This window comes from Anas acuta, chromosome 1 (assembly GCF_963932015.1).
Source record: "Anas acuta chromosome 1, bAnaAcu1.1, whole genome shotgun sequence".
Taxonomy (NCBI): Eukaryota; Metazoa; Chordata; class Aves; order Anseriformes; family Anatidae; genus Anas; species Anas acuta.
The window spans coordinates 161825080-161850341 of NC_088979.1; the positions used below are offsets into that span (position 1 = coordinate 161825080).

The 25262-nt window shown below is 39.5% G+C and overlaps 1 protein-coding gene across 9 annotated transcripts in view; it reads left to right on the forward strand.

Annotated features, from left to right (window-relative positions):
* The window catches only part of ATF7IP (activating transcription factor 7 interacting protein), a 104632-nt gene that overhangs the window by 33204 nt on the left and 46166 nt on the right, over window positions 1-25262 (forward strand). For 5 of the 9 annotated variants that reach the window (XM_068668988.1, XM_068668990.1, XM_068668989.1 and 2 more), the window contains one exon: window positions 20068-21116. In XM_068668988.1, coding sequence (XP_068525089.1) covers window positions 20075-21116 — 1042 coding nt within the window. In that variant the 5' untranslated portion in view covers window positions 20068-20074. Of the gene's footprint in view, window positions 1-12244; window positions 12380-20067; window positions 21117-25262 lie in introns of those variants that run through there. The other 4 variants (XM_068668985.1, XM_068668986.1, XM_068668987.1 and 1 more) reach the window with 3 other exon arrangements.

The window sequence follows — 25262 nt, forward strand, 5'->3', positions numbered from 1 at the left end:
AGTGGCTTTAGACACATTTTTTTTCTGAGCACAAGAGGCATGAGTTCTATCTCTAGATATCTTTTATCTAGTCCACCAAGCTAGTATATATGATCTTACCAGTCATTCCTGCTAAAGATTCTGGGGCATGTGTTCATTTGCCTGCAAGCCACTGTTCTTTGCTGTCTCCAACTGGGGGAGAACTGATAACTGTTTTTGCCTTTTAAGGCAGATTCCAGAATGTATGACGGTTTAGAATACTTTTGTGGAAGAGGAAGCAGTGTAGAATATTCAACAGTTATATGCCTTCATGCAGGTTCACTATTTGTTACCCCAAAATCGCACAAGCCTGAAAGTCTACTTTGTTTGTGGACTGCAATATCAACTGATATATATGTATGTATTTTTATACATATATATATATAAAACATATATAGAGAGATATATATTTGTATGTGAGACCATATTCCTTTGCAATATTAACAATAAGCCTTTACTTCACAGAAAACATGTCAGATTCCTTGTACCGGTGTTTTACTACAGGTACAGGTGTTGATATTTGGTTATCCCACAACACAGAAGATAAATACAAAGTACTTAGCAACTAGTGCTCATTAACTTTGCAATCATCAGTCCCTGTGACTAATTCAAGTGGCATCACCCTTGTTAAGTGACCAACTTTCTTTGAGTAATTTTAATGCTCTTTATTGCTTACTGGTTACAGAAATCCAGGTTTCAACGAAACCTATGCCAGTAAGAGTTTACTAGTAAAGTAACTATCTGAAATGAAGCTTTTAACTAAAGAGATATTACCAAAAGTATACTTCTGATTGCTTGGACTAATTCAATAGCTGGATGAATATGCCAGGCTTCAGGAGTCCTCTGCAGACATACCTACGAGTAAAAATTTCTGTAGTAGTTTACATCTAGTCTAGAGACAGTGTTAGAATAAGTTAGTTATGAGCATCCTGTCAGACCATGTCATCAGATGAGTGAAAAAATGATGCATGCAACATACTATCCATTATTTGCCCTTACCAAGATGTTTGGGAAGCATACTTCCAGCTGGACTTCCATTATCTTTTAAAATGATTTTTTTTCCCTTTAAAATGCTTAGAAGTGTTCTGGGAGATAAGGTAGTCAAATTGATCTGCTAGGTATTTCTACCTAAAAGAATCAATGTTGTCACTGAGACAAAAGATAGCTTATAATACAGTAGGTCATGCAGTTTCAGCACACAAACTCAGGTCATTCTTGATTTCTTGCTTGCTGATACAGTCTGGCAGCGTATACCCTTGAAGGTTCTACTGTAAACCAGAAAACTCTCAGCTGGATTGATTTATACGAAAAAAAAAAATGTAAGATTTTTCTCTGCAGTTTTCTCTTTGGCAATCTGATACTGCTCTGAAATCTTTCAGGCATTTCATTTCTGATAGCGATATAAAACTTTCTAGTTGTCTTCTTTTGCAAGATGAGAAAGTGCAATAGCTGAATTACCTTTATATAAAAATATTTTTACTCTGCATCCTTGAGACATCTGTGCAATATTAGTCAGGTTTGTTGTCTCCCCTTTCAAACTTACTAACCTAAGTACTTGCTTTTTGTCCCTGATTAAGGCTATTATTTGAAGAGCTATTGCCTGAAGTGCACGCCTCATTTCATTTATTTAGTATTTCATCAAAGTATAGCCATTCATCATTCTCTTCCCAAGAGCCTATACCTAGTTAGTACAAGTTCATCCTCTCTTCTCTTTCTTCCTCAGTACTTATACAACCCAAAGGGACATGATGCAGCATATAGTTCATGTAACAGAGCTCATGTTACAAGTCAGTTGGGAATACGTCTTAATACTTAAGTGCATTAAACGGGAGAAAGCTTAAACGGGGTTCATATAGAGACGCATTCTGATGAACTATTGAAGATGGTGTTACGCAGCAGCCGTGGTGTTGATTCTACCAGAGCTCTAGAAACCTCATTGCTCCCTCTCTTGAAGACTGGAACTGCATTCAAATATTGCCAAGTAATCGCACAGGGTACAAGCTATTCTCCTACAGGGTGCTGTTTTGCTGTAAGCCCATCTGGGTTAGATGATGATCGATCTGGGCAGTCTGTCAAGGTTACAGTTGTGTCATAGCGATCTTACTTGCAGGTGTATGTACTCTGCATGGATTTTTGCCATTTCCTTTCTTCCCTGCCTCCATGGAATCTACTGCTAGATGGCTGAGCATTGGTGAAGTCACTCACAGCTGCTTAGGTCAGTCCCTGTTTGGTAAGATAGAAAAACACATGTATGCTTGTGTATAGCATTCCTTGAACCTTTTTAATCTCACACATTGAGTGTGTGTCTTCCAAGAGTAGAATAAATCTAGATAGTAAGCTATTAAGATAGGAACTAGATAGTAAGCTGTCATCTGGTTTGCATTTATTACTACCTTTATTCTGAAACTCTCTTCTGTTCTTGCTATGTTACATGGAGAAGCTAGAAATGGGAAAGGGCAAGAGAGATGCTGAAATTTTGAGTGGGATTTCTGTAGCGCCGTCTGTTTCTTGCCGTATGCAAATATCTCAATATGTTTTATCTGTTGAAAAAAATTATCAGAACAATATAGGAGAGAAGGAGGTTTCTGCTTTTTTTTTTTTTAGTGTTCTGCTGCCTGTGATTTTTTTGATGGCCTTAGTGTGTAAAGAAGGCTATCAAAACAGAATTGTATAAGCAAATTCCTATATGTAAAGAAAGAGCATTCACTGCTCCCTGAAAATTCTACTTGATTGTACTTTGTAAAAACAGCTGTGAAAAGCCTGCTTTTTCATTTGATGACTGATGGTATGCAGTCAGTGTATTATATGTCTTTGGAAAAAGGAAGAGAAATGAGATCAGGTTGTTTAAAGAGCATTAGGTTCCAATGAGTGCTCCCAAATGGCAAATGTCAAAGCTGAGATGGAACTGAGAGGCACTGGTTAGCAGTTGTGGTGGTCTCTTGGCTGCAGATGAATACAATGAGCAGATACAGCAGCAGCATTGCTGGAACGGAAGTCTAGCTGGGGAAGGACCTATATAAAAGCTAGTTTTACTCATAACGATTAAATAATTATTTCTTCCCCCATCCAGAAGGTGGTGAACCTTCAAGCTGTCAGGGGTGGGAAACAAAGTGGCAACAAAACTGATTTTGTAAATTTACATGTTCCTAATGGTAAATTAGCACGTGTTGAGTTGTCTTCAGTATTTTGAGGCAGGATTACATTGGATTAGTTGTGTGCCAGCTACAATAGCAGACCGGGGGAAGAAGATTCTATGTCCAAGAATAATTTGCTTTCAATATTTCTTTTAATTGCATTAGCCCTAATATATTGTGACTTTTACAGTGTTCCCTGCTGTACACCCCTTGCACTGTGTTGTGCGTTCTTAGAGAAGCTCTACAAACCCTACTGGCAGCAGCCTCGTTTCTTCTTTCCCTCGGTTAATGACTTCCTTCTGCAAGTGTATTTTGAATTCCCATTTCTTCTTGATGCAGCTTTTAAACTGTTTTAACATTCTTCTGAAATGAAAATTTTCAGACTGGTGAAATAAAGAAAGATGAGTAAATGAAATGTAACAAACATATATGAAAGTACGGTACAGATTTGTTGAAGTCTTAACTGTTCTTTATTTTAATCAGGTTTTATTGGTGTGAGGATCTTAAAGAATGTGCTATGCTGCACTTTTTCAAATTCTTCCTTACTTCATTTGAATTCCTTGAATTGAAACAAAAAAGGGTTATGTTTCTTGATAGGCATTCTAAAGCTTCTTAGAGTTGTTCAGTGTCTCCTAGTTTGGACTACTTAAAATTACCTTCTCATTCTAGAATTGGATCTTCTAAGCCTTCTATGTACCTAACCCTTAAAACAAAGAACTTCTTAGTAGTGTTTGTTTGGCATCCTATTGGTCTAGATCATGTAGGATGTTCCTAAGTAAAAACAGATTCTGAAGCATAAGCTGTCTCTTCCTTACGTCTGCTTCACCCTTAGACTTCAAAGGTGCTATATTTATCTATTTGCATTTAAAGTATGTCAGACAACTTGAAGAATTTCATAAGATCCCCTTAAATCTAGCATTCCTTGCAGTGTCTTCAAGTATATTTATCTGTATATTTATTTTACCTGCAGCATTCACTGAATGAATCGTTTATCTCACCATGTCAGAATGGTAAACAGTCAAAAGAAATAAGATGATGATGCAAAGTGAAGCTTTCATCTTATTTGTTGATTAAAGAAGTGGAAGTCAGACATTTGGAATTCATATCTCAGATCTAATAGAAGTCTGTGTATCTTATATGAATTAAAAATTATATTTCAGAAGCAGTGTCTTCAGCTTTATGATTTTTTTGCATATCTGACTAGAGATACCAAACTTCCTTTTCCCAAAGGGAATGTGGCTAAAGATAAGTTTGCTTTTTTGTCTGTCTTATCTTCTACCGTGTGCATGTTTTTCAGCTTCCATAGAGAATCATTTTAAAATTCTATGCAAATAACTTATTCCATAAGCTCAGTGTTTAATTATAATCAGAAAAGATAATTGATCGCACTTTCTACAACCATGTATAAATACAAAATACACAAAGTTTACAAACACGTATGCACACATTTTCTAAAAAGTATTTTTACATATATATATATATATATAAAAGCGTATAGCATATTTGGAGGATAATTGCTTGAAAAGTACCTTCTCAACTCTGCAATTACTAATTCTTTGCTGAAGATGTCACACTCCTTCAGAAGACAGGGAGGGGCATCAGTTCATCTTTAAAGGCCCCCTTTTAGAGGGCAATTTTTAGTATCTGGCAGCTAATGCTAATATTTTGGTAATAAAAACAATCTTAATGCTCTTTTAAATTTTTCATAACTCTGACTAAAATCAATTGGTGGGTAAACTTGTAAAAGTTACACCTTAAACCTTGGAATTAGTACCTACTAGTCTTACAAGAATTGCTCATTAGGTAGAAGGAAGTTACACAGAACTGGAAAAATCTCTTATTTCGAAGTCTTTGTTACTTCCTTGCTACTTTTTTCACAGGAAAATGTATAGAAATTACTGATTTTGTGTGTACGCATGGCTTATCTGTCTGCTTATTGTTTTTGCTTACTCCCAGACACTTCTTAAAACCAGCCTGCAATTATATCAACAAAAATAAAGCTTTTTTGGTTTTGCCTTTTTGTTGTGGCTGGTACCAGAGAATACAAGTGCATCTTCCGTTGCATCTTACAGTCACCATGGTCATCTTCATACTGCTACTCCTTGGGACTGCTTCCTACTGACCTCTTCTAGAGAGCACACTGCCCAACTGTGTAGATTAAATGTGTTCATTGGTGGCACGTGCACAGATTACTTTGACTGTATTTCAGCTGTGCTAAATTTAAATGTAGTTTGATGGAAAAAAGACTTCGTTCAGTTATCTGGGTATATCACAGAAAAATGGAGATCAGTTCTTCAAGTTCTTTCTACTACAGGTTTCACATCCTTAGAAACATCTCTGGAAGGGTACTGATGATCACATTCTTGATCTTTTTGTATTTCACAGAATCACAGAGCTGTAGGGGTTGGAAGGGACCTCGAAAGATCATCTGGTCCAACCCCCCTGCCAAAGCAGGTTCCTCAGAGCAGGCTGCCCTGGTAGGCGTCCAGACAGGCCTTGAATATCTCCAGAGAAGGAGACTCCACAACCTCCCTATGCAACCCGTTCCAATGCTACGTCACCCTCACAGTAAAAAAGTTCTTTTGCATGTCAGTGCAGAACTTCCTGGGCTCTGACTTGCAGCCATTGCCCCTTATCCTATCCCCACAAACAACTGAGAAGAGGTTGGCTACATCCTTCTGTCCCCCACCCCTCAGATACTTATATACACTGAGGAGATCCCCTCTCAGTCTTCTCTTCTCCAGGCTGAACAGACCCAGGTCTCTCAGCCTTTCTTCATAGGGAAGATGCTCCAGGCTCCGTATCATCTTTGTGGCCCTCCGCTGGACTCTTCAGGAGATCCCTGTCTTTCTTGTACCGGGGAGCCCAGAACTGGACACAGTACTCCAGGTGAGGCCTGACCAGGACAGAGTAGAGGGGGAGGATCACCTCCCTTGACCTGCTGGCCACACTCCTTTTAATGCATGCCAGGATCCCATTAGCCATCTTGGCCACAAGGGCACGCTGCTGGCTCATGGTCAACCTGTCATCTACCAGGATCCCCAGGTCCTCCTCAGAGTTCCTCTCCAGCAGGTCGTCCCCCAGCCTGTACTGATACTTCAGGTTGTTCCTTCCCAGGTGCAGGACTCTACACTTGCTCTTATTAAACCTCATTTGGTTTCTTCCTGCCCATCTCTCCAGCCGGTCCAGGTCTCGCTGAATGGCAGCACAGCCTTCTGGCATGTCAGCCATTCCTCCCAGCTTTGTGTCATCGGTGTACTTGTTGAGGGCAGACACTATTCCCTCATCAAGGTCATCGATGAAGATGTTGAACAAGACCGGAACCAGCACCAACCCCTGGGGATCACCGCTAGTCACAGGCCTCCTGCCGGACTCTGCTCTGCCAATCACCACCCTCTGAGCTCGGCCAGTCAGCCAGTTCTCAACCCACCTTATCGTCCACTCATCTATCCCACACTTTCTCAGCTTTGCTAGTAGGATGTCATGGGAGACCGTATCGAAAGCCTTGCTAAAGTCAAGGTAGATGACATCCACCGCTCTCCCCCCATCTACCCAGCTCCTGATGCCATCATAGAAGGTAACGAGGTTGGTCGTGCACGACTTCCCCTTGGTGAATCCATGCTGACTACTCCTCATAACCTTCTTCTCTTCCAATTGCTTGGAGATGGCACCCAGAACAAGCTGCTCCAGTACCTTTCCAGGGACAGAGGTGAGACTGACTGCCCTGTAGTTTCTCAGATCCTCCTTCCTGCCCTTCTTGAAGACTGGAGTGACATTGGCTATCCTCCAGTCTTCAGGCACCTCACCCGTTCTCCAGGACCTTTAAGATAATAGAGAGCGGTTCGGCGATCACATCTGCCAGCTCCCTTAGCACACGCAGATGCATCCCACCGGGACCCATGGATTTGTGTGCGTTGAGCTCACTCAGATGCTCCCAAACCACTCTCACATCTACCAGGGAGGAACCCTTCATTTCCCAGACCCTTTGTCCTGTTGCCAGGGGCGAGGAGTCCCGGGGGAGTGTCCTTGAAGCAAAGGCTGAAGCAAAGAAAGCATTCAGTATCTCTGCCTTCTCAGCGTCTCCCATGACCAGGACACCCCCCTCATTCAGCAAGAGACCCACATTATCCCTAGATAATTTATGCATGTAGTGTAGTTTGGAGGGGGTTGGTTTTCCTTTCCATAGCAGGTTATCAGCTTGATCTTTTTGAAAGAGTTGCTAATATAAGAAAAGGGATGCGATTTGTTAATGTTGCCAATTGTCAGGCAGAGTAACTATGAAACTTTGATCACTGTATGGTAGCCTAGGATCTAGGCTCAAAAAAGCCTAAACCGTAGGATTTCCACTCCTACCTCCTGCAAGAATTACAATACTCTAGAAAGATTTTGTTCATTTCTGGGCTTCTGTTATATGCAGTTACAACCTCACAAATGGTTACAAAGCAAAAAATGGCCCAAGGCTGTTGCCAAATGCCTCTTGCTAGTGTGCTTTGGTTAGCTTCCTTGCTTTTCTGTGTGCTTTCAAAGCTGCTGGAAGTTTATAAACCCTAGAAGTAATCTTAATACCCAAATCAAGATACGACACGATGATTAGCTACACAGGAATATAAATTTATGATTTGTATTTACTGTGAAGTTGTATTGTACTGCATAATTAAAAACTAAAGTGATTGCTTGTAAGCTTTTTGTAATACTTAGTGAAGAGGCTTAGATGTGCAAAAACTCCCAATTGTTTGGTATATTCCAAACAGAACTAGTGTTTGGACTTTTTTTTTTTATCTTCTCCAAATATGGCTTCTCAAATTATTAGTTTCTTTTATCTTCAGGAAAGAATGGAGCCAGAAACATCAGTTATCTGGCTTTGTAGCAAAAACAATTGGGGGAACACTTTAATACTGTCAACCTTCCTTAAAGATTATAAATTTTATCTCAAGTTTTGGGATAAAGTGACTCCTTAAGGGAGTTGCATCTCCCTGTTGGTCCTTGTTACAAATGACTCTGTCTGCATTGGATAATCAAAGAAAATGTGATTCTTGCAAATCATGTTTATATAACATATAATTAATTCTTGGCTAAGCCTTTTCAAGCTTCATGTTACGTTTTCTTAAGTATACTCTGGCACACTAGACGTGGATTTCTCTTAGCAGTCTGACCTTTTTTGTTGATGCAGTGCTCAACTTTGTGGTGATAACACTTGGTGTTTATTTGGGATAAGTGAATATTAAGTAGAACCATCCAAACCAACTGTGGGCTATAAATATATCTTTCCTTAATTAATTTTTCCTGGTGTGTTTAAAATAGATACCAAATCATTAAATTAATGGATGATCCAAGCAGATGTGTGAGTAGGGAATTTCCACAGAAAATTTCTACAGTTTGTGCACATGTAACTGTTTTCATGTGACCAGGAAGACTTGAGAATGTTACAGAATAAAGCTTGTCACCCCATTGAAAGCACCAAATTAATGTTTAGCAAAAACATATTTGATGACCACCAGGTCAGCTGGCAAAGAGCTTAGCACGCATGTATATTTATATGGACTAACAAAAATAATCTTTTTAAAGTAGAGAATAAAATATTTGTACATGCTGCAGGATATTTACTGAAATTGTTTTAAAGGGATGGACTGATTTCATAATACTGAGTATAATCAACATTTGATATCTCTATCTGAATACATAGATCTGGAAATATTTTAAGGTAAATTTCATATTTGGAGCTTGATGTTACGTATTGGGAAGAGGCAAACTTTTTTTCCCTTTTTAATAATCTGTCTGAAAGCTGCTGTGTGTTTCAGAGTCCCTCCATCACTGTAAAATTTGGTACAGTCTAAAACCAGAAGTGAAATTAGATCTTTAATCTGCTTATTTACAACAGTTTGTTCTTGAAGCATTCAAGAAATAACTACATATTACATATGACATGAATATTGTTGCACATACTGCTTTCATGTCAGAGGAGTAGTTGTAAGCATTTAAAAACGATTAAAATGACATCTACTTGATTGTACCAAATATATTTCTACATGGGAACAGCTTCCTTGCCATATCCCTAAAATCCCAAATAACCAGATGGAGCTGACTTCATATGGGACATGTCAGCCTCCAGAAGATCTGTCCATTACAGTAATCCTCAAGTTGTACATCAACACCCAGCAAACCCAAGATTCTCCTGTTGCATATTCCAGTGTGGCAGCCCTGGTTTTCATCAGATTTTGTTAGCCAGCTCAAGGAGCCAAGTTCAACAAAGCACTATCCTACTAATCAAGTAACTGATCTAGCTCGGTGCTATACGTGTACAGGTAATGTAAGTTGCATTTGAAGGCTTGTGGGCAACAAGGTCAGCTTGAAGCAGTTCTCTGTTCCCCTTCCTGCCCGCTGTTTTTTGCTGGCTTAAGTGCTAAGAGCAGCTGCATGGTTAATAGCATCAGACAATTGATCTGGGCTAAGGTTTTTTTTGCTTGCTGGGTTGCTTTGAATCCATTGGGCTAAACTCGCATCAAAAAGGTTAGCACTAATGTGCCTGAAATCTGAGTTCATATGCAACCGCACAAATGCTTGCATCATATTCTTGCATAATTTCATTTGTTGTACACAAACAATTGCATAGTGTCATGCAGTATCAACAAAGCTTATGCAGAGTGGATGCAATTTTGTTCAGTCAAAACCATTGATAAGAAGAATAAGTGCATACAATTGTGCCTCTCGCAGCCAGTGTTACTTCCAAAATTCTTAAGTACATGCATTGAATTTCAACTGTCTCAAGAAGATAGTATTGTGAGAATAGAGATTCTTTTATACAGTAAGGATTAAAAATAAGATGCTGTTTGGTCTTGAAAGAACTCTGGAAGATTGTGTATAGTGAGATTGTGAAGGTACTGACTGTGCCACACAGCCAGCAAGTGTGGTGAGACAAGCGGCAGCATGGTTGAGGGCTCTAGAAAGGGATGATACAGCTACCCATTCCAGGGTAGTTCTTGTCATTAAAAACCCTTTCAAAAGCAGTTGTATTGTTCTTGACCTTTGTTTCTGTGACTGGAACTACATAAACCATCCTGTGTTTGTCTACTCTGTGCTTCCTGTTCCTTGGTCAGTTTAGCAAAAAATTAATTTAAGTCTGGCGATCTGTTTGTGTCTGCAGAGCTTGTTCTGAGTTAAGTTGAAGAATCATCTGTGTTATGACTGCTTACATATTTGAATGTTATAAAACATTTAAAGTGTAGCTTGGGTGGTATCTTGGGTAATTTTTCTTCTAAGCCCTTACAGTTGCAGACATTTGAAAAATCTTTGCCTAGCAGCGAATACCAAAAAATAATTGTCTGCCCATTGACCCAATAAAGTGTAATCTGTTGCTGTACACTTGTAGTAGGGTAAATAAATCTTATTCTATGGTATGCTTAGTATAATAAGAAATCGACTGCTATAGAAACTTATTAAAGAGAGAGACTGTTTATTATTGTAAAAACATGCACTACCTGTATTACCTAGGACTCTTAGCCTATTAATACTCCGGGTTACCAGCACTGAAAACATGTTTGTTTTCTTGAATCTAGTAATGAATAGAATATTAGGTTCATAAGTTTATTTTTTCAATTGCTGTCTCTCCCCAACATTAGCTTCTCTTAGAAAACATATAGCTTCTGTTGGTTAATGAAAAAATGTCTTGTGGGTAGGGAGGAATGGTTGCTGAGTTAAAGAGTATTAGCAGAGACCAGCTAACATTCATGGGGTGAGTTGCCTTTCCTTACAGAAGGATGCTTGTAACTAACAATTTTAAGACTATATATGGATACTAGAGGTTCTATAAATTGTAGCTTTTGCAAACAAACAAAAAAAAATTTCCTCCCCCACCTTTTTTTCTGATGTTACTTTGAAGATTTATTTTCCTCTTGTGGCTTTTCAATAGTTTTGTGATTCTATTTTGTTGAGTTATTCAAAAGCTATCAGCTGTTGTCAGTGGTCACTGTGACCGTGTTAGCCACCTTTCTTCATTTTCTCCTCATTTAATTACTGTGACCCTGTAGAGAATACAGATATCTTTATGTACTGGACGTGGTCAGATGGTGCTTTTCAGTCTGCAGAAGACCTGGATGAGCACCCTGTGCATGTATTGGCTGCTCTTCTAATTCATTGTGCTCTGTTGGCTTTGACCTGCCTGCAACCAGTTCCATGAAATCGAAACCTGTGGGCAGATGTGGGTAGGAAAGTTTGGAGACCTCTTCTGGCTTCTGCTGCAGTCAGAAGAGTCTACGCCCTACGACTCAGTTGTACTAAAAGTTGAGCTTGTGTTTTGTAGGTTGAAAATGATAAAACTTAAGTCATGGATTAATTTACTTGTAACAGGATGTCTATTTAGAGAAGTATTTTTAAGTTGTATGCTTTTTTTAGCCAGTTCTTGATGAGAAAAATCAAATCCAGATGCCTTAACCACTTTAGTTTCATTCCTTGGTTTGGCCTGCTCAGCCTTCCACACCTAGTATTGTCTGTAGTCGGCAAGCACAAATTCTGACAGTGTCATGACGTTGGGTGTACTAAGAATTAAAATGGGAAGAAGCCCAAACCAGCCCATAATGCCAGGTCTCAGCGTGTGTGATTAGTGAAGATTCAGGTACGTCTGCTGCAGTGAGTGGATGCCTCTGCTTCCATTCACGTCACTGAGGTAACTTGGTATGTAAACTAGACTGAGTGATGCCTTCTGTGTACGCTTACTTAAAAATTAAGGACTGAAGAAAACGTGCAGGTTTTAATAGTTTAATTGGGAAACATTGATCCCACCGCCCTTCTAAAACAACCATTTCAATTCAAAACCCAAACCCCAGTCACGACAGCCTGAGCCACAAAGAGGACCTTGCCCTCCCCTCCCGTGCCTCCGTCCCTTTGCCAGTGCGAGCGTCGCTGTTACCCACAGGGCACGCGGAGCCCGCGCACAAACGCCACAAACGCCACAAACGCAGCGGCGCCGTCCCGCCCGTTCTGGGTGCGGCGCCGGCTCTATTTTTAGCCGGTTGCCGGGCAGACTCGGCACAGGCGAATCCCGGCGCCGCCTCCGCCTCGCGGTTGCGGCTCTTCCTCAGCCAATCCGCAGCCAGTATGCAAATTGCCCGCCGCCATCTGCCGGCCGGCCGCGGGGGGCTCCCTGCTGCGCGCTGCGGCCCCGCGGGAGGGCTTCAGAGGGCCCCGTGGGGTGGCTGCGGCCTCCCGGGCCCTACCCTGGAGACCGGGCTTCAGTGAGTGGAATTTGTGAGACACACGCTTCCTTCCTGTGCCAGGGGCTTCCTGCCCGCAGTCAAGAGACGATGGCTTTGGGAGTTCTGTAGTGATTCTTGTGTGTTTCTATGCACTAAACAAGCGTTTAGTAACGTAAAATCAGCATCACCTTTCTGTTTCTAGTTTTCTTTCAGTTTCTGTTTCTTCTAGCATTTTATAAATGACCTTAAGGGCCCGTGGTTAAGTGATATCATACTTCAGAAGTGTGAGCTGTCTGATGCCAAGCTGCAAATGTTTGAGAACTGGTTGCATAACGATAGTTGCTTATGTAATGAGCTAATTTAGAAAAGGTACTGCATAATAGGTAAACTTATTAGAATCGTGTCATTTCATCTAGCAAGGCTTCTAAAGAGGTCTACCTTAAAAGGATGTAATTCTGCATCCATTAATAATATCTTTCTGCCTTAGTCTATCAAATTATCACTTGAAATTTCACCTATGGAAAAACGGAGTATTGTATTTTGTAACGCATAGAAAAAACTAATCATGAAGGGAATGTTTTGTATTACTTTTATAAATGCTGTTTTCCAAAGTTGTTGTTTTTTTTTTTTCTTTTTTTTAACCTGCAAGTATATGAATAATTAACCAGGTTATTCAGCCTTTAGTTTTGGAATATGAGAAGTTGGCTAAGTTTCAAGTTGTGAATGTCTTACTGCAATTAGTGCCCACTTGCGTGGAATTACTAGCTCTGCTTTGTATTTGGGATAATATAACTGTTAGTCTAGTGCCAAAGACATAGCTTTAGTATAACATTTAAACTATGTGAGAAAATATTCCACACAGGTATATTAAAAGGCACAAAATATATAAAATTAGAATTTTTACAGAGAGAAGCATACTTAATGCTTTTAGCTTATGCTAAAAATGAGTGCTAAGAATGTTGAATTTTTGTGTTACAGGAATTTGAAACAGCAATATTTGTTTAGCATTTAGGATCTCACAGCTGAATTGAAAGCTGATGTTTTCAGTTGTTGATAAAAGTTGAAATGCCTAACACTTTGTGGTAAGAAGACAGGCAGTATCTACCACTTGCTCTGGCTGAGTTCCACTCCAAACAATTTTACTCTCATAAGGATTGAAATGCCTGTTAAAATTTGCTAACAGAAGTCAACAAAGCTCTCTTTTCTTCTTGGAGAACAAGGTTCGGAGCTTAAGACTCCATGTGTTTTAAAGGCTGGTGATTCTAAGGCAGTCATATTTGAATAAGGTTAGCTGGAATATGTAATTAAATGCTGTATAGGAAAGATTCGCTCATTTTCCTCCTTTTCATTATGTATGTATCTATCTGTATTTATATATGTACTTAACGTGTAATAGCTACCGAAGCATGAACTGCTGAACCATGGAAGGACAATTCTGGAAAACCACCAGTAAGTTGAAAGATTCAATTGTATAAATAGACCTAACAGGGTGTAGCTGTCATTCCTCAAGAGAGAAGAATCTAAAATTGCTATATTAGGATGAGAAATTGATTCATGAGCCAAAGTCAGAGGTAGTATCATTCTCTTAGAGGTACAGATGACACAGGACAATTGCTAAATTCATTATGGCACCAGAGCGATGAGAATACAATTCAATGTGAAGCTATTGATGAAATACACAATATACAAGACCAACACCATTCAACTTGTCTGAAACTATACTATGGACATACTCCAGTTTACCAAGCACGTAACCGTGTTTTGGTGTGTTTCCTAGTAGGCATAGATCCATGTAGATTTGTTGTTACACAACCGCTTCTTCAAAAGTCAGAGCTCCAGGGTGGGGGAGAAGTGGATCTCCCCATCACAGTCACATCCCACTGCAGTCATGGGGAAGAACTGGATTTTGATGCTTCTGTAGAAGGTCACAGCTGCTGCCTGGTAACAGAGGAAAGAATAAAAACAGCTGTGCTTGGACCCAGCTTGGCTTTCTGTGTTTTTTTGTCTCAACATTTAATATAACACAAACTCGCTAGTCTTAAACCAGCATGACAGAGTTAAAGAGGGAATGTGCACGCAGGCTATGCGCTTCCTGTTCTCTGCACTTGTGAGCTAACGCTGTTCTGAAGTCCTGGGTCCGAGCCCTGTAACTTTTTACTTCAGGTCGTTCCTAGCACTGCACTCCCCTCTCCTGCGCCATTCCCTGCCCACATTCTGCCTCAGGGCCTCGTGGCTCTCTGTTGCTGGGTAGACTTTCAGGAGCCGCTGCCTGATTGGCCGCCGAGCCGATCGCGTCTAGCCAATCAGAGAGGGGTCTGTGGCCTGTCGTTGTGAGGCGGTGGCCGGGCGGGAGCGCGGCCGGGGCGGGCACCCCCTGGCGTGCGGCCGGGAAACTGCAGGGCTCTGAGGCGGGAAATGCCGCCCGGTGCCCAACCAGCCGGCCGCCCTGCCACCTCCCTCAGCCCTGGACAACTCAGCGAAAAAATAGGCCGGAGGTTCCGTCAGAGTGAACCTCGTCTTGCTGTAGGTACAGGAGGTGAAGCTGGACGGGTTGGCGATGTGATTTTTCTCTCAGAAAATGGCGTGTTCTGCTGCCGTGCTCAGCCAGCGCACACAAAATGTTAGCCTGGAAGGGACCAAAACCGATTGCTTGTGGTGTACTAGAAGAAATGCTGTTTTCACTTACTGTATCTCCTCAGCTTTGTTTCTTACATTTACTTTAAAATACTAAGACATAGTAGTATATGATGTTCGTCTACTGGTGGTGTGTATCTTGCGTTCAGTCTGTTAGGGGCATGAAAACACGCTCCCGTGCGTATTTCAGCACGCGTTCTAGAAGAACAGATCGCAAACTTCCTTGTTTTTCTTTGAAAACAGTTTTTAAATTTCTGACGACGTGTATCAAAATTGCAATAGATGGTTTCATTTGAAAACTGCTTATTATGAGCCGCCATTTAAGAGGTAGGTCCTGTACATTACATGCATTCTCAGGGACTCTCCATCTAGAACATTGTGCTCCTGACTAGTAGCAGTCTCCATTCCCTTGATTCAGCTGTGCCACATTTTAAGTAGACTTGCATATTTGAGCACTGGTTTTCCTGATCAAAGGCTTTTACTTCCTCTGTGTAGTTCTTGTGCTTTTGCAAGTGTTTTATGGTTGTGGTGCTTTTGGCTAGCGCTGTATACATTCCAGGAAGCCTGTGCAAACGCTGTTCTAGACTGATTATATTATGCAAAACCCATTGTGCACTGTTGCAGAGATTCCAATTTTTTTTTCCCCCAGTGTGTTTCCATGACCTTCTCTTTGTCTACAGCCTGTTACCAGGCAGGATTCAAGCAGCCGCTTGCTGATTGGCTCACTTTTTGAGCAGCTCGTGGGCTGTGCTCATATGAGCTCACGATTATAGGCTAATCCATAGCAGCTAAACTAATACCTTCCTTTGTTGCTTCAGAGCTGCAATCTCTTTGCATGGTAATAATAAATATATATATGTATAAGGGGAAGAGGTGGGAAAATTTTCTAATTGGCTGCAAGAGAAGTCCTTCGTGTATTCTTAGCTACATTGGTAAATTTTGGTTTTGCCATCCATCACATATTTGGTAATGAGAAATATTTGCAGATTTGTAATTGGAGGGAGGTGCATGATGGTGTGTTTGTCTGTCATGCTGAAGTATGTATGACTTTAAAGCTTAAAATGAAGAATTTTGATAAATGATACCTAAACAAATACATACAGTATTCATGTGTTGATGTTTCAAAATTGATTATTGTTTTGTTGGACTTTACTAAAAAAAAGAAATAAAAAAGAAAAAAAAACACCTTATTTGCAGAATTTAACCCTTACATACTTAGCTCTACATGCAGGAGTCATTTTGTACTGCTTTGTACAAATGCCTTTCCTTGAAATAATAGGTGCCACTTCACTGGCTTGGCGCCTGAGCCGCTCATGACCATGTCACAACAAAGAAATGTGATGATGAAAAATTGAAACTACTTAAGCATCATATTATGGAAGTGTATAGCAAATGTAGCTAAACTCTGTGTTAAATTGTTGAGTATAAAAGGAGACTATCTAAACACATTCCTTTTTAAAACACTAAGAGTTTATAAAGTGTTAAGACTGAATTCACATAACCTGCTCTCCTCTCTGAAAGGCAGCCTCTACCCCTTTGGCGGACTGGAAGGCAGATATTTATAAGATGATTGCTCATTGGCTTGCACCCATACAACCAAACCTGTCTGAACTGGTTACTGATTAATTTGTTTCTTATTTTACACAGCTCTCACATGAGATCTGTTACTTGGCTGCAGTGTGCTCCCTTGTGGGTATGGCTGGAAATGCTTTAAGTGTGGTCTGCTGTGATATGTGATACTTAACCAGCATTTAGTTTTCATCCTTAAATCTCATCTATGTTTATAGTTTTGTAGCTTTTACTTGGTGTTGTTTGGTCGTGAAAGATTGGGGGATTGAGATGAAAATGTGCATCAATTAACTCAAATAGCCATCTAACAATGGAATTTTGTGAGGCTCCTTTGTATTGGTTTCACTGTAGAACTGTATTAGGGCTTTGTCTTTTAGCTATATTTTCGATAATATTGTTAGATATAAACTAAACACCTTTTTTGAAATACATTAGTAACTCAAGCTTATTCCTTCAGTATTTTTATAGGAAAAAAAGTAAAGATGCGCATTAATATAAAAAAGGTATTCTGATGTTTGATTTTTAAGGTTGTTATTCTTGGTAAACTGAAAAAGGAAGTGTCTTTCATTTTAGTTTTTATTTACCATATTTCATGCTATGTTAAAAATATGAATGAAAGGCCGTTTAGATATTTAAGGAAGCTAGAGCATACAAATACTACTTTGCTTTAAATTGCATTTCATGATTATACAAGTGATGCATTTACAAATCTGATTTTAAATTGTGTGAAATTTTGTAATTGATAATTAAAATATCATTTGGTTACAGTAAGATCAGATATTACAAAATTCACAAACTTTTAAAGACTTTCAAATTCAGCGTAATGCTTATAAAGTAAAGCATTGTAGTCAGGGGAATCAAGCTACATGTACTCATTTAATTTTGATACAAAGGCCAAATATCCTTGTACTAGATGAACAGAAGGCTTTAGCTGCTGCCTATCATGAGCCTTAAGAATTGTTCAAGGTTAGCCAAGCCTGACTTTTTATTTCCTTTCAAAATCGACTCTGCAAGACATACTTCTGAAACAACATGCATGTTGTAGGGGATTACGCTCATGGAACCGTGAGTACGACGATCAGTGCTCTATGTGACAGCCTGATACAACCTTTTATAATGACATTAAAAAAGCTTTCTGCTGAAGCTTTTGGGAAGAAGGAGTGTGTATGCTTTCAGAGACTGCACACATGCTTCTAAAATATTTAGAGGTTTTTCTATGCTTCTCGTAATTTCAGGACTGTGTTAAATTACTGTCTCATGTATTCTCTTCTAGAGGAATATAAAGATACTGTATTTACTATGTAGACTGGTTAGGAAGGATTATTAACAACTCATCTTGAGTTTGTGTTTCATCTGACTAGAAATGGTTATGGGATGAGAATGTTTTCTTACTTACAGGTAAACTGATTTTCCAAATCAGTGTTTCTGTAGGTGTGTTGCATTTTGCTTCCACTAGTGGCAGCACAGTAGTAGACAATTGTGTTCAGAAACTTGTTCAGACTCTCTTAATGGTATTATGGTGAGTCTGTAAATTGAGCTGATAAAATCTTTTTTGAAGATCTTTTTCATCTGTTTGCAAGGTGTGGACGCATCTGTTACTTAAGTTCCATCAGTTACTAAAATATGAAGATTCTACAATGTCAAGCAGAAAAGAATCGAAACAAAGTATAAAGGAATTCAGTATTAATAAGAAATGGAAAAGGACAAAAAAAATCTTTATCACATCTCTTTCCATTTTACCTGTATCTTTCATAAATTATGGTACCTAAGGATGGTAGAAGCCTTATGTTTACATAATACAGTATGTCATGGTTGTAAGGTCTTGAGTTTGTCTGAGTTGAATTTATATTGTACCACAGAATATATATTCCTTTTGTATCTTCAAATATTCTAGTTGGGAAATGCAGAAATGCTAGATTTCCTTCATAAACAAGCTGTTCACAGTAAACTAGGAAGGATCCAGTAGAGGACTACCAAAATGATAGGAGCCTAAAGCACCTACGAAGAGACTGAAGGAGCTCAATGACTTTAATCTGCTGAAGAGAAGGCTATAAAGGGCGGTCTTGCCGCTATTTAGTACTTGTAGGCAGGCTTGATTACAAAGGAGGTGGAGCCAACTGTAGTGGTATGGGATGGTACAGTGGCCATGAGTTGGAGTGTAGGAGTTTCAGGCTGGAAAAAATTCCCCAAGAGGTATTAGTGCATCAAAGGAACAGGTTAGTTAAAGGCTGAGGAGTCTCTGTTGTGTGAATTTTATGACTTTTTATTTACACACAAAACCATGGCAGTAGTCCTGCTCTGAGTGGGACGTTGAGTTAGATGATCTCCAAAAGTCTCTTTGGGCCACCATTTCTATGATTCTTTGATTCCTTTAAGTAACCGTGTGGCTATATAGGACAATCATATCCTGCAGTTTTCTTTTCTCAGTCATTCTGAGAAGTTGCTCAGAATTCTAGGGGAGACCGTGTATCGGTGTCCGCTTCCCCGGATACACCTCTCTGTCAGTCTGCTTTGAAGTACAAGAACTTATTTTCTTAAATCCTTTAGGACATGGTCAGTAAACTTGTTGCTACCATCGTCTTTAGGAAGAACAGGTTGAGTTGGTATCAATGATAATGAGGGCTGTGGCTTCTAAAAATGCATTAGACATCTTCTCTCACGTAGATGTGGTAGATGTGTCGTCATTGCTACAGAGCATGGCTCAGACGTCAAGGAACTCCTGTGCCAAAGGTTTACTGTGTGGGCAAAATACTTGAAATGTTGATGAACTTTTGGTAGTAGATTTAAGGTGTTGCCTCTAGATCAGCTGCCATGTTGAGCCAGTACTGTGCCACCAGGCCACTCCCCTAAGTTACTGCCCAAAGTTAGGAATGGCTTTAAAGTAGCTTAATCATGTAATGCTTAAGCGTTACATGTACAATATGTTAGCCTGAACTGGAATAGTTGCTGATACCTATCTCAGCTGACAAACCTTAACCTGCCTCAAACCCATAAGCCTTTGATTCTCATAGCTCATTGAAGATAAGTATATTTAAAATGAATCAGGTATCGGAGCAATAACCTAATTATGTAACTAATATCTCTTGCTTTCCTGTTAATGAATGCAGTGATTCGATGATACAAACTGTGTTTCAATTTATGACTGATATTTTTGGTGTGACTGTCTGAAACTTCCTTGTCCTGTGAAGGTGTACAAGGGTATATGTGGCTCTGCTGTAATAATACTGTGAGTTGATTGGTTTAAAGTACATAGTAATGGTATTACTGCATAATGTTATTAAAGTAATAGTGTGGTCTCAGTGATCTTTACATACACATATTTGTGCAACACGCATGGAAGCTTTCATTCACTTCTTACGAGGGCAAACAAAATTTAAGTGTTTTGGTTTCTATAGATACAGTTAAACCAATCTGCTAAACGATGTGCTAAATGCAACTTGCAGCTACAGTATTTCTTTGAAATACCTGTAATATGAAGTTAATAAATTACCATCACCATTCTTACTGATCTTTTGTTTTTTAAGGGTCAAGATGGATGGCACAGATGAACCTCAAAAAAAGGTCTTCAAAGCACGAAAAACAATGAGAGTAAGTGATCGACAACAACTTGAGGCTGTCTATAAGGCTAAAGAGGACTTGCTGAAGACAGCTGAAGTTAAACTGTTAAATGGAAAGCATGAGAATGGAGATTCTGATATAAATTCCTCTCTAAGCAATACAGACTGTTTGGAGGACAAGAAGGAAGTTAATGGCCTAGTGGATTTTTGTCTTAACTCTGAAGAAGGAAGAACAACTTCCAACGAAATTAGGGAAGTCAAAAGTCCTGAAAGTAGTGCAGAGAGTGTAGTGAGTGGCCTAGAACCTAAACCACGAACACTGTCTCCAGCAAATGTTACGCCTGAGCAGAAAACTGATACTGCACTAGCTCGTGAGGCTGAAAATGGAGTGCTTGGTAGCAATAAATTCCACGAAGAAAATAGTATAAAAGATCGTTTGGACCAAAGAGAGAGTAACACTCCATCAGAAGGTGAAAACAAACCAAGCTGTGATAATAGTGACTCTTCAGAAGAGACAGGACAGATAAATGACATAATTGGTAATTCTCATTCATCTGTTGAAGAGGAAAAGAGGGATGAAGAAGTAAGTATTGAAGATGCTGTTGGAGAAGAAGCTATCTCTAGCAGTATGGAAGCTGACCAAGAACCAAAGGATGATAGAGACAGTACTGGAAGTCTTTCAGAAACCACAGCTAAGAAGGCAATAGATCAGTCAAGTGGAGGTATCCTGGAGAATTCTGACTCTATGGAAACTGATGAAATTATTCCAATTTTGGAAAAATTAGCCCCTGCTGAAGATGAGCTGAGCTGTTTTTCTAAAAGTTCTCTGCTTCCAGTAGATGACGCTGCCCCAGATTTAGATGAGAAAATGGACAACTGTTTGGGTTCACCATCAAAGCAAGAAAGCAATGAAAATCTGCCAAAGGAGGCTTTCTTAGTACTGTCTGACGAAGAGGATCCTTGTGATGAGAAAGAGTGTGCTGAAGTGATACTATCAAACAAGTCAAGTCTTCCAGGTAAGAGTTTTCTAAGTTGGTAGTTTTGATTCAAGTCTCGGGTTTTGTTCGTTTATTAAAATAGTGCACTTGTGACATGTTTCTAAATTAATAACTAAGAATTCCATTCTTTCAGTTATATATGGGGGATTATGTGGACATTTCCTCCAAAGAACTTCTTCGAAGTAATTAATTTTAGGCACAGATGAAATTCAGATCAGTATCTTTGTAAATGATGGTGGTAAGCCATATTTAATGAAGTAATACACTTTTTAATTCTTCCCAGTATTCTTTAACATTGCTGGTGTAAGCATTTGTCCTTGAATTAGCACTGTGAGCAGCAAATATGAAACAATATTGAAGGCATTTAAATTATATTTTATTATATATAAACTCTAAAAAGCAGCAAAGCTTTTTAAAAAAAGGCAAAAAAAAAAAAAAAGGCAAGCCAACAGGTGTTGGTAACACCTCACACTGGCATAGTATTTCTTAGCACCTCTTTTTACTTCTTACTAAGAATGACAAGAGGTAAGATTACCTGTGTCCGACAGCACACAACTTCTTAATGAATCAAACTGTATTCCAGATGATAGCCTTCGTTCCCTTTTGTTTTTTGCATAACTAATTTTATTTAAGGATTCAATTCTGGCAGCGTATATTCCTGTATGACTTTAAGTCAGGCATATTCTGTATTAGGAAAATTTCTAAAGTTTGTATCCAAATTCACATGTTCAGAGGTCCAACAAAAGACCTCTTGTGAGTCTTACAAATTTTATGTAGTCTTATGAAATAACAGGTGGAATTTGAGGCCTAGGAAGACTGAAAATAATACCGAAAATTGTCATTTCAGCAGAGACCTTCTCTCACAGTTGTGTCTCCCCTCTTTTTACAAAATGAGTCAAGGGGGGAAGGGAGAGGGATAGAAAAGGTGGATAGCTGATGGACACGGTACAGAAAGATTTGTAGAAAAATAAAGTAATGTGTTAATTTTGTTCTTGAGTAGAAGAAGAGAGAACAGCTTTCTTTAACGTGCATGTAAATAGAAAGAATGAAAGCATACTGGTAATCCAGGCATGCCACAACTCGCATTTGTTAAAAATTTCTTTCACCAAATGACAGTATTAGAAAGGCTTCATGAAAAAAACGCAGTTCATGTGCATGATTTGATGCATGATTTTTTTTTAAAATCTGATTTTGGTGCTAATGGCAACTGCCTGGCATTTGAAAGCATTAGGTATATGAAACTGGTCCTATAGTCCTTCTGTGTAGCTAGCAGAAGCAACAGGTAGGTTCTTGATGTTAAACATATGTTATCTATACTCTGGTACTGTCATACAGTTTAGAAGGATCTGATGTGTCTTCTGGACATGGGGCAGTCTATCATGCTATCTGACTTGTGAAAAATAAAACATGAATAATTTACAGATATATTGATGCTGCCCTTTATTTGTGGTTAAAGAAGGCTGTTGTTTCAATGCTGCTATTTTGTTGGTAGAAATTAAATGAAAATCATACTAAGCCAAATGTGTTTATTCCTACTTGACTAAGTAGGAGTTCCGTAGACGAAACAAGATCCAGGTGTCTTTCTGTCTCTGGGAAATTAGCACTCATAATTTCACCAGTGATGAAATTGTCTTTCACTAACTTGTAAAAACATTCTCAGTCTTGAGTGTCTACATAACTAGAGACAGGGAGATAAGAATATGTCTCTTCAGCCATGTTTCAGACTCTTCCTTCTTTTCTGGTGTTTACCTTTAAATTTATGCCAGTTAAACACAGAACAGGTAGATTCCATAGCTCCTTCAGAGGATTTTATTGAGGTAATAAAAACCATGTTCCATTGAAATTGCAAAAGTGCACACTGTTGTGGGGTGGGGGTATGGCAGTAGGAAAAGAACACTCTGTGTGCTTGGGTAGAAATTATAGTGTATTATGAGTCCCTTCTGTAAAATGTGTTCCAAATAAATCGTTGATACTTGTTCTTACCACACTTTAAGGCTTCTTTTATTGGATGTGAATGAAATTAAGATATCAGAGTGTCTCTTCTCATCCTAGCCAGTCAGGAAGAAACATGCTGTGACCACAGTGTAGTTTTAGCTCTGAAGCAAAAGACTGTAAGTGAATACTGAATGTTGAACTACAGTTTGCAGAAGCCTTTAAATGATCGTATCCAGCAATATTTTTTTTTCAGTTTTAGTGGCACAATAAATTCTTGACTAGTAGTTTGTTTATTGGCTATAACAGTTTGCGACTTTTACAGTTGTGTGGATGTAACTGTGACTGTTTGTGAAAAGAAAATTGGCCACTGAAGTGTGTTCTTAACTAGTGGACACGTTAATTTCTGCATTCTATTCTAAGCTGCATAAAGCTTGCCCATTAAGTTGCAGAGGAGGGAGTTCAAGTTTTTCCAAATATTTCATTTTCCATGAAATATTTCAAACAAATCTTCTGGGGATCCATTTTGTATTAAATGTAACATGATTTTAATACTAAAGTTCTGAAATATTTACATCTGTGAAAGGGTTGCAATAACAAGTATCAGAAGGTTGAAGGGACAGGAAACGCTATTGTATGAGAAACCAAGTAGAATAAATAAAATATCTTGCAACAAAAGGGCTAACATTTGGAAAGAGTCTTGTTAGAATCAAATCTGTTGAGATGATGTGGACATTATTTAAGGACACTATCTTGGACACAGGTGCAAACTGCTCAATTAAAATGTACAGCTTTAAAAAAAAAAAAAAACAAACAAGAAAAAAGCATGGCTAAACGACAATATAAAGAATAGTATTAGAAGGCTTTCCTTAACTTGAGAGATTAATACAACTTGATTTCAAGTAAAATTTGTGTGTGTGTGTATATATATATATAAATATATATATATATATATAAATATATATATATAAAATAGCTGTGCTGTGACACTTAAGATATCTGTAATGGGAGGTTATATTTTAGAAACCCATGGAGCTCCTTGAGTAAGCAAGTACATGACAAAGATGATCTGATTGAAATATTTGAATTATTTCAGATATCCAAACACAAATAGGTTCTTACCAAAAACTTAATGGAAACAGAACCATTTGGGGATAAGACAGAAAGTCCTCATGCAGGCAATAATCTTTTGAAGAATAAAAGGTAAACCCACAAGGATGTGTTCCAGGGACTGTTCTGTGAAACAGAGTTCATGATATATTGAAAATGAAGAGTGACTACTGAGATGACAGTTTAATGATGACATGAGCTAAATAAAAACATCATACGATGGGTGAGCAATTGGCTAACGGGCAGGGCCCAAAGGGTTATGGTGAATGGGGCTGCGTCAGGCTGGCGGGCGGTCACCAGTGGGGTCCCTCAAGGCTCCATTTTAGGGCCGGTACTTTTCAATATTTTTATAAACGATCTGGATGTAGGAATAGAAGGCATTTTGAGCAAGTTTGCTGATGACACCAAACTTGGAGGAGTTGTGGACTCGAATGAGGGTGGAAAGGCCTTGCAGAGGGATCTGGATAGGTTGGAGAGCTGGGCGATCGCCAACCGCATGAAGTTCAATAAGAGCAAGTGCCGGGTCCTGCACCTGGGACGGGGAAACCCTGGCTGCACGTACAGACTGGGCGATGAGACGCTGGAGAGCAGCCTAGAAGAGAGGGATCTGGGGGTCGTGGTAGACAACAAGTTGAATATGAGCCGGCAGTGTGCCCTTGCAGCCAGGAGGGCCAACCGTGTCCTGGGGTGCATCAAGCACGGCATCGCTAGTAGGTCGAGGTAGGTGATTGTCCCGCTCTACTCTGCGCTGGTGCGGCCTCACCTCGAGTACTGTGTGCAGTTCTGGGCACCACAGTATAAAAAGGACATGAAACTGTTGGAGAGTGTCCAGAGGAGGGCTACGAAGATGGTGAAAGGCCTGGAGGGGAAGACGTACGAGGAACGGCTGAGGGCACTGGGCCTGTTCAGCCTGGAGAAGAGGAGGCTAAGGGGAGACCTCATCGCAGTCTACAACTTCCTAGTAAGGGGGTGTCGAGAGGCAGGAGACCTTTTCTCCATTAACACCAGTGACAGGACCCGCGGGAATGGAGTTAAGCTGAGGCAGGGGAAGTTTAGGCTGGACATCAGGAAGGGGTTCTTCACAGAGAGAGTGGTTGCACACTGGAACAGGCTCCCCAGGGA